At 50.0% G+C, this 9,677-nt stretch overlaps 2 protein-coding genes across 7 annotated transcripts in view; one reads left to right on the top strand and one right to left on the bottom strand.

Moving 5' to 3' along the window:
- Positions 1 to 22: 22 nt before the first annotated feature.
- On the top strand, positions 23 to 8,855 carry cep83 (centrosomal protein 83). Of its 4 annotated transcripts, none has more exons than XM_078941766.1 (17): positions 44 to 130; positions 304 to 342; positions 944 to 1,148; positions 1,225 to 1,375; positions 1,459 to 1,551; positions 2,831 to 2,962; positions 3,034 to 3,285; positions 3,362 to 3,493; positions 4,120 to 4,234; positions 5,001 to 5,145; positions 5,214 to 5,363; positions 5,458 to 5,533; positions 7,537 to 7,694; positions 7,766 to 7,895; positions 7,974 to 8,077; positions 8,148 to 8,337; positions 8,541 to 8,855. In XM_078941766.1, the coding sequence occupies exons 2-17, from the start codon at positions 309 to 311 to the stop codon at positions 8,658 to 8,660; spliced, it is 2,187 nt and encodes a 728-aa protein (XP_078797892.1). In that variant the 5' UTR covers positions 44 to 130; positions 304 to 308; the 3' UTR covers positions 8,661 to 8,855. The 4 variants fall into 4 exon arrangements, with proteins under 4 accessions (XP_004082902.1, XP_078797892.1, XP_078797891.1 ...); XM_078941765.1 differs by lacking the exon at positions 44 to 130 and adding an exon at positions 185 to 230; XM_004082854.5 differs by lacking the exon at positions 304 to 342 and having other exon boundaries at positions 23 to 130.
- Positions 8,788 to 9,677, bottom strand: part of plxnc1 (plexin C1) — a 62,118-nt gene continuing 61,228 nt past the window's right edge. For all 3 annotated transcript variants that reach the window (XM_023952137.2, XM_023952138.2, XM_078941761.1), the window contains exon 31: positions 8,788 to 9,110. In XM_023952137.2, coding sequence (XP_023807905.1) covers positions 9,006 to 9,110 — 105 coding nt within the window. In that variant the 3' untranslated portion in view covers positions 8,788 to 9,005. The remainder of the gene's footprint in view (positions 9,111 to 9,677) is intronic.

Genomic DNA, 9,677 nt, shown 5'->3' with positions numbered 1-9,677 from the left:
GGTTTAAATTGTAAAAAAAAAAAAAAAAATACCCATAATTCCGAGGTTTGTAGTTCGTATTCGCTAGCCGGTAGCAGGTAGCTAGCTGTAAACAGTAGAGAACGACCCACAGCCGTCTCGGGATAAGAAGGTGGGGTTATTTTGTTCAAATAAATCTTTTGTGTTTGAAAGAGAAGAAGAAAATACAACTTTATAATATATGCTTTGCGTCTTTAAATACGCCAGTCTGTGTAAGTTATTAGCTTAATTTGTTTGAAGTTAGCTTATGTTAACGTTAATTTTTTTCTTTTCTTTTTTCCACAGCTCAGATGTTGGTTCTTTTACCAAAATCACCAATTATATGTGAGCAGGAATGTTTAAATTCCGTTTCAGGGGTTTTGCCAAGTTAAGAGTTAAAGATTGTCCAATAGCGGACGTAGTACCTAAGCTAGTTAGCATGTTGCGGTGCGCGCGCCAGATTCAAAAAAATAAACAAACGGAGCACCGGCCTGTTTGAAATCTTTGTGATTTACAATCCACGTTTAATGAAAGCGCTCAGATATTGGCATCAATCACTGTTGGGACCTAAAGCTCCGAGCTTCTTCAGTTTATGTCGTTTCTTCATCAAGTTTAATCGTTCGCATGGCGGTGCCTTCAGGAGAAATCCGGACACTTGAGTGGCTTGTTCTGCTCGCGCAGTCTAATCAGGCAGGTATCCCCAGCAGAGGCGGCTGTCCTGAGGGGGAACAGCTAATCACTCGAGGCGGCTTCATCTCCCTGACAGCAGACTGCAGGCTGATTGTAATAACAGGCTTGGGTGACTCCTCTGGAGGCCACCATGGATACTGACAACAAAACCTTCTGGAGCAGCTGACTGAGCCCTAAAAGCCTCCTGGCAGCTCCTTCAGAGCTCTGCTTTGGAGTCGACCAGCTTCCTGTGATCTTTTCTCCTGTTCCCGCTCAGGTGAGATGACCTCCCCGACCCCTGGCTGGTCGGTTCCGCCGGTCCAGGGCCTGGAACCCGGCGTGGGGAAGCATGCGGCCGTGCTGGGGCTTTCTGTGGGGCTGGAGGGGGCGGAGAAGGAGCTGCACAAGATGCTCATCGACGAGAGGATGAAGAGCGAAACCCACAAAACCAACTACCAGACCCTGAAAGCGGAGCACACCAGGTACAGGAGAACCCCTGGCAGTGGGTTGGTAAAACGATTCCATCAGTCGTGATGTTCTTTTTGTGGACGTCGGCAGCCTGCAGGATGAATTCGTGCGGGCGCAGACAGAGCTGAAGCGGCTGCTGAGCGACCGGCAGTCTCTGCAGGAGAAGACGCAGCTGCTGCAGGCGGAGCTGAGAGGACAGCTGCTGGACAAAAGCAGGGAGCTGGATCAGCTCCGGCTGAAGGTGGGCCTTCGTCTCCAGCTGGAGCTTTCTAACCCACTGTTGCAAAGAGCCCTGATGTAGATCTGCCATGTGGCGTTCAACAGGTGATGACTCCCGAGAGGTTGGAGCTGCTCAGAGCTCAGGTGCAGCAGGAGATGGAGGCTCCGGTGAGGGAGAGGTTCAACAAGCTGGAGGAGGTAGGCCAGCCATGGAAAAGTGCAAACTAATAATGAAAAACAAAAAATTAAAAGCTCCGTTTAGTACTGTGACAGTCTGAGCCGAATGCTCTCAGGTAAGAATCAAGGCCAGTTTACCTGTCGGGAAGAGGAAAAGCAAAAATAGTTTAACCGTAGTAGTTTCTGAATCATTGACTGTATAAGAGAACTGGACCGAGTGACTCCTCCCCCTGGCGTTCCAAACAGGAAGTACCCACTGGCTCCAAGAAGCCAAAATCCCAAAGACTTCTAAAGCGAAATAAACAGCTGCCATTCGCTTGGTCTGAAGAACCATTCTTGCTGTGTTGATAACGCATTCTTGATAATTCTCATTTTTATTTAAGTTATTCTAGTTCTAAACTCACCAATCACATATTAATATCTAGTCTCACCTGGAACGTTCAAATTGTTTGACAGAATTCATGTAGTCAGTTACCAAATGTCAGGGGCGTGGCCTTCCAACAAGCTCACTCCTGATTGGTGAGAGTGGTTGCCATAGAAAACGTTGACTAGCGTTGTGTCTGAATTCCTTCACTATTTAGCGCGTTCACCATTTTCTAGTGCTGTCCGAGTCACAAGTCTCTGCCAAAAACCAGTGTGCATCAATGCTCACTGGATTTAGACCACAATGCATTGCGTCGGAACAGTTTTTGCCCCAAAAAATGTATTTTTTAAATAAACCATCAATGTTTTTATCTTCAGAACTCAGTGGATTCATGAATAGTCCTCGTAAAATGCTCATATGAATTAGATTTTAACTTTGTGAAATCGCCAACGTCATATCCGCCGTTTAAAAAACAACAAAAAATAGTGAGCATTGTGTCCGAATTGGTTTTAAAATCCAGGGCACTACATAGTGCTGCACTGTATAGTTTTTTAGTGGTTAGTTTTAGTAACCATAGAGACATTTTAATCTGTTCCACGTTTCCAATTACCGTTTATGCCAGCGCCATCATGTCCAACACTCTGTGACTGGAACGTCTTTCTCTGGTGTCCATTATCACTTTTTCATGGACACCCTGCAGCCAATCAGAACGGAGGATTCTCACGGACCGTGGTAGAAAAAGCAGGAAGCGTTTATTCATCCCCTTTGGTGATGAACATTCAAATGAACACAGTTTAGGTCAATGATTCTTGATCTTTATTTCAGTAAGGAACATGCAGATCTTCTGTCAACAGACGGGGAGACATGAACCTCCTTTTTTTTTTCGTGCTCGTCGTCGTCTCCTCCTCTGATTGGTTGGCTGTGATTCTCCTGCAGGAGGCGGAGAAGTACAGGTCCGAGTACAACAAGCTGCGGTACGACTACACCTTCCTGCAGTCCCAGTGGGAGCAGCAGAGAGAGGAGCACAGCCGGGTGCTGGAGGAGAGGAGGATCTGCTACGAGGCAGAGGTGGGCTGCGACTGCGCCTGCAGGCGTCTGCAGCGCCGCTTTGTCTGAAAGCTTCGCCGCTGTGCCGTCAGATCGCCCGTCTGGAGAAGGACAGAGAGGAGCTGATGGCTCAGCGTCGGGACTCGGACCGGCTGCAGGACGGGCAGCGAGTGGAGGCTCTGCTGAGGGAGAAAGCCCAGCTCCACCTGCGCATGAGAGGCCTGGAGGCGGAGGTGGCGGAGCTCCGAGCCCTGAAGGAGAACTCGGGCCAGCAGGCCGAGAGCGTGCAGCGGATCCAGACCAGGCAGCTCACGGAGTCCCAGGCGGCGGTGAAGTCACTGGAGGTGAGGCGCCGTCGTTCTGCCGCGGCTGGAGCGCCAAAACAGAAACAGATCTGACTCATTGCTGCTGCTGCTGCAGGCGGAGCGGCAGTCGCTGCGCCTGCAGCTGGAGCGGACGGAGGGCGAACTTCACCAGAGCCTGGAACAGAGCGACCAGCTGACCGGGCGACTGCACAAAGCCGAGCGAGAGGTCAGCGCGCTGTCCTGCCAGGTAAACGCCCCGAATCCAGACATTCCAGAAATGCTCAACCCCCCCCAGCTTATGCTGCATCAGACGTGAGTCTAGAAGTCCTCCGATCAGCTGTTGATCTGTTATCAGAGCAGACCTGAGCCGTTTTCTACAACATAGTTTCTGCAGGAGTTCATCAGGAATTCACCTCTGAGTTTTGGGCTGGACTGTTGGCATGCAGCAATCACGCCCCCCCTTCCCGTCACCCATCTGTTTTCACTCTCTCCTGCTAGCTTACTGCCCCTCACACCTCCAGCCTAACGTTAGCGGTGCAACAAAAATGGCAGCGACATCAGAGCGATCCAGTTCTGATCCAGATTCCAGCTCAGACCAGGAAAACAAAGACGTTCACGGATCCGTTTGTCTGCAGGTGGATGATCAGAAAGGGGCGGAGCAGCTTCTTTTCTACGTCACAATCGTTTTCAAACTTTAAATAAAAATACTCAGAAATGCAATTTTGAGCTTAATTTTCTTTACATATGTCCAACGTCATCTGAAAAACGCAACAAGAACATGTTAAAAACACGCAAACCACCATTACCGTTGGAGTCGGTCTGTAAGAATGTTTTAGTTTCTTAGAGCAAATGTTTGCTTTGTTTTGCCCGCAGATGGAGAGCCTGAAGCATTCCCACAAGCTGGAGGTGGACCGGGTCCGCCTGGAGTGTGCTCGCTCCAAGGCCGAGCTGGAGAGGGAGAGGGACACCCTGCAGGGGCAGAACGATGGTACGCCCCACTTCTGACGCTCACACCACTGACAGGAACAGGACCCAAAACGACTTACCGGATCTTCCCGACCACTGGGCGCACTGGGTCTTAGGGCGCGGGCACGTTAACACACAAAACACACATACTAGTGTGTGTTTGAAAAAGGAAGCAGGAGTAAAAATGAGCTGGTTGTGATTTATCCATCAAAGTCCTCATCTGCTGCATCCCTCACAACAACACATTAGGCGCTCCGTATATTTTGGAGAAAGTTTACAACTCTTCAGTGCGCCTCACGGTTGTGAGAATGCGGTAGTCCTGGCTCCAACCAAATAAGGTCAATTCAGCCACCATGTTGGAGCCAGGAACATGTCAGTCGGTCTGAATCTACGTTTCTATGGCAACCAGTCTCACCAATCAGGAGTGAGCGTGTTCAAAGTCCACTAAACTAACTCGGAAGACTCTGTCAATCAAGAATTTAAAAAGTTTGACGTGAGAGCGAACACTTTTACTGAATGAATTCCTCTACAAAGAAATATCATGAAAATATTTTTAGGATTATTTAGAACATGATAAAGAAAAAGCAATCAGATCCAGAATGCTTCTTCTGACCAACAGAACGACGGAGTCACAGCGGTTTATTTCTCTGTAGATGGGATTTTGGCTGCTTGGAACCAGCGGGTACTTCCTGTTTGGGACGCCAGGGGGGAGGAGTCAGTCAGTTGTCATGTATGGTCAATGGTCCTGTCTGTGCTTCACCCCTGCCTCGCCCCCCTGTGTGTGTCAGGTCTGCAGACAGACGTGGAGGTGCTGAAGGCCGCCGTGAGCAGAAGCAAGGAGGTCCTCATGGAAAAGGAGAGGGACGCCGTCAAGAGGGTGCAGTCTGCTCGGGAGGAGGAGCAGCGCAGAACGGCGGCGCTGCACGAGGAGAAGTGAGAACCGGATTCACGCCTAATTTCACTTCCTGTTTTCAGCCACTTGAAGCGTTTTCCACCGCCAGGCTGGAGATGGAGAACCGACTGTCGGCCCTGGAACAGCAGAGGGCGCTGCAGGACGCTTCAGAGCAGGCGCTGAGGGAGGAGTGGGAGGAGCGCGTGCACAGCGCCCAGCAGGGGGAGGAGTTAGCACGGAGGGAGCTGCAGAACCTCAGGTGACAGTCCAGCAGCTCATAATGACGGATTCATGGAGGGAAGCTCTGTTTCTGCCAGCAGCAGCAGAGATGGAGGCTTGTGGTCTGATTTCAGGATGAAGCTGCAGCAGCAGAGTCTGCAGCTGGAGGAGCAGGAGAGACGGAGGGCGGAGCTATCGGACCTGCAGCAGGTAACAACACACACGTGTGCACACATGGAGGTTCACACATTCATGCACACCAAAAACGCACAGAAACACATGCATGTGTAGTGCATGCAGACAAACAAACACATGTATGTTTACATACACACGCACGTATGCTTCTGTTGATGAAAGAGAAACCCACAATCCTCATCGATGTTCCTATAGATGGCAAAGGTAAAAACATACAAACTAAATTAAACAAATGAAGATCAGACTTTTGGTTCCAAATCCTCCTAAGGAGGAGATCCAGATCCCCTCCAGGGGCCTCATTTATAAAACTTTGCGTAGGATTTGCGTCAGAAGTGGCGTACGGATGAAACATAGGACGTGCGTACGCACAGAAATATTCGGATTTATAAAACCGTGCGCACGCACATCCTACGCATCTTTCCCTTAATAAATCACAACCAATTCTAAATGCAGCGCAGCTTTTGCGGCTTCATGACACGCCCATAGTTGCCCATAAATAGTCCGTGAAACGCCCACAAATGAATATTCATTGATTGCGAAACCATGGCAAACACAGAGAGGAAATGAAAAAAACTTAACTTCACTCAATGTGAAGTAGAATTTATCGTTGGCGAGGTGGAAAAGAGGAGAAAAGTGTTGTTTGGAGGGCACAGTGTGGGCCTTACTAATGCCAAAAAGGCACGTGAGCGGCAAACGGTGGCAGACGCCGTAAATGCTGCAGCCTCACAACCTCGGACCGTGGCCCAAATAAAGAAGAAATGGTCGGACATCAAAGTCGAGGCAAAAAAAGTCTAGCGCTCCATCGCCCGAGTGTCTCTGCCACGGGGGGGGGGGGAAATCCTAGTGTTGTTAGGACTTGAATTGGGACTGGCACGGCGTGGTTCCTCCGAGTGCTCCTCTTCCCAAAAGCCCGCAGAGGTCCAACAGGTCGGCTCGAGGAAGTCGGAACCGGCTCATAAGCCAGTCGTCCTCGTTTGCCAGCACGTCTTCTTGCTGCCTAAAGATGCGTTCACTCCGAATTCTTCCATTTGCCACATCTTCTAAGAGCGCAAGATCAGCCATTGTGCGTCATTACGCATTGTGATGGGGCATTTTATTATAGACTGTCTGTCTGTCTGTCTGTCTGTCTAATTGCACCTATATCTGCTCCGCCAGACGGACACACTGACGGGAATATCAGTTTTGTACATTATTTCGTTCTGTTAAATATATTATTTATGAGGATGAATTGCACAACATGCCAATATTGCAGAACATATTTCACTTTTCTTTTTGCAAATAAGTGTTCATTTGAATTTCTGTTGTAATTTTCGTTTGATTTTTTTGTTAGTTTTACTGCTGATCGATCAAACGGGTGTTCGTGTTGCTGTTAATTGTAAGACTTGCTTTGTGAAGTCTTCATGTTATTTCTGAGAGGCAGGATTGTCATTTTCACTTTCACGTGTTTCTTCCATCTGCAGACGGCGTCGCCGTTTCTCATTTAACCCGTTTTTGTGCGTACACCTGGGTCAGAGCTTGCGTGAAGGACCGCACATTTTCCCGTCAAGTTGCTTTTTATAAATCTCAATTATTGCGTAGAGAGTGGCGTACGCCTTCTTTTGTGCGTACGCCACCTTTATAAATGAGGCCCCTGGTGAGGTTCACAGCTCGTTTCCTCCTTTCCGGCCACAGGAGCATCCAGCTGCTGGGAGGCGGTCCTTAACATTCCACAAACTCCTCCCTACTCTTTCTGTGGTCAAGTCTCGCACATGTCACCACAGCAAAAAGTTTAACTTTTTATTTTCAGTCCTTTCCATCACACGTGTGCCCAGGACGCTTTCTTTACTTTGTTCTTTGATTTTACAGTTTAAATCAAACTTTTGTCTGCTGTTGACTCCTGAGAAACACAATTTCAAGCTTCATTGTCTTCATGATTGTCCTGAGAAAAAAAGCTACAAAACAGCATTTTCATCAGTGAGTCTCTAACTTGACGTGAAAATCATGGTCTGTAAACCAAAGCTTGGTGTTGAACATCACAGCAGACCCAGGAGCTCCTCGCCAAAGTGGGCGTGCTCTCAGACGCCGAGAGCGACCTGACGGAGGCGAACCGCAGGTTACGGGAAAGTCTGGAGCGAACCAGGGAGGAGCTGCGGGCGGCGCGGGTCCAGGCCGAGAGGAACCAGCACGACGCAGAGAGGTACGGCGGCTCCCAGGGGGGCGGGGCCTTCGCCTCCGCCGATCTCACAGCGCGACTCTCATTGGCTCCAGGGCGGAGGAGGACCGGCGGGTGGAGTGGCTGGAGGAGAAGCACAAGCTGCAGGAAAGAGAGGCGGGGCTGCAGCAGAAGTACTCGCAGCTCAAGGAGAAACTGCAGAGAGCCGCTGTGGCTCAGAAGAAGGTAACCACGCCCCCTTTTTCACCTGAAGCTTCAGAGGCGGAGTTAAGGAGCTGCAGCTGATGCGTTTTTAAATCTCAGAGGAAACACCAGACCGAGAACCGCGAGAAGAGGCTGAGGGACAGAATTCAGCTGCTGGAGGCCAAGCTGGAGGAGCTGGAGCTGGAAGCTGCAGCCGCTAAGAAGTAAGGCGCCCGCCCGGAGGCATCCCATGATGCCGAGCGGCTGCTGATGACGACCTCTGACTCTGTCCAGGCGTCCGGCCCTCTCAGAGGAGCACGCTCAGCTGCACAGGCGCCTGAGGGAGCTGCAGCGCCGCCACAACGAGTTCCGGCGCCTCCTGCTGGGCAGTCAGGGTGTTTTTGGCGGCGGCCCGGCGCTGCTGACCTCCTCTGCCGCCGCCGCCCCCCTCCTGCTGTCAGAGAGGCTCCCGTCCAACGATCCAGTAAGCAGCCGAAAGACCGCTAGGTCCTTTTTCATGAAGTTCTGCTCGCTGTTTGACCCATTTAAGATAATTTAGTCAGATTTTTTAAAAAGGGGATCTTCTGTCAGGGAGGGGTTAAAGTTCACAGGAAACGGCCCAGAGCAGAAGCTTGGCTCTGACTGTGACTGATATCTATCCTGATCGGCGCTCGCTTTCTGCTGCAGGACGCCGACTTCTCCGTGCTGCGGCGCAGGCTGGAGAGCCTGGAGAGCGCCCAGCAGCAGCAGCTGGAGGAGCTGGGATCTCTGGTGCAGAAGGAGGCGGATCCTCAGCCTGACCTCTGACCTCTGAGCCATTCTCACCAAAAGCTCAGGAAATCTGTTTTTTTAACAGTGCATTTCCATTTAAATGTAAATTTTTTACATAATTTTATTAATTATTCTGTGAGACTGGAAAAAAACAACCTCAGGGTTTTTGTATTTAGTTTACATTTTAATTTAAAAAATGTGTAAATGTACAGAAAATATGTCTTTTATGGAGCTGTGCGGAGTTCTTTTTGTTATTCAAGTCAAACATCGCCCCCTCAAAGGGTTCGATTCCCTGCAGGACTCGTGTGCAAACTCTGATGCCGACGCCCCCTGGCCGGTGTCGGACGCTCCGGGAGCGCGTTTCCTCAGTGAGTCCGGCGTTCAGTTCCAGGAGCAGCTCTTCAGTCCGTCAAAAGCCTCTTTGACGTGATGCAGTTGCTCCGTCAGCTCAGCGGGGGCGCCGTTCTGCTCCAGTTTCTCCTTTATCTGCAGAAGAACCGAAAGTGAGCGTGTGATCACGCCGCAGACTGGCGACCTGTCCAGGGTGAGCCCCGCCCACCTTTGACCGGCAGTAGCCAGAATGGGCGACAGCCGCCTTAAAAAAAACACAACCTGCGGTCTTTTTCTGTCCTAAGAGGGGAACTGAAGCCAAACAGGAAACGCTGCAGCGAGGGAAGCAGATCTCTAAAGTCGCTTCCCTTTTGCTTGCAGCTCACGACAGAATTTCACAACAAAAGCTGCTGGTGCAACGCCTCGGCTCAGCCAGAAAGACGCTTCGCAGCTTTTTCTGTTCCGGGATTCATCAGAACGAAGGTTATTTTTATTTTTTTTCCTCTGCTCTTTTTTTTCTAGAGGAAGTCAAAAAGTCTCACCTCTTCAACGGCACGGTTTCAGCCTCGTGCCAGACTACATACCAAGAAAATCCAACCGGGGCTAAAACGCGACACGTGTGACGACAAACAAATCTGTTACAGAGACAAAGATCAAAGGAGAGACGAAACATCTGAGAAAAATCGCACGTTTTCACAAAAGAGCAAACAGCCCATCGTCTAA

Source organism: Oryzias latipes, chromosome 23 (genome assembly GCF_053564925.1).
Source record: "Oryzias latipes strain Hd-rR chromosome 23, Olatipes_Hd-rR_3.1".
Lineage (NCBI taxonomy): Eukaryota > Metazoa > Chordata > Actinopteri > Beloniformes > Adrianichthyidae > Oryzias > Oryzias latipes.
This window is presented reverse-complemented; position numbering and strand designations above follow the sequence as displayed.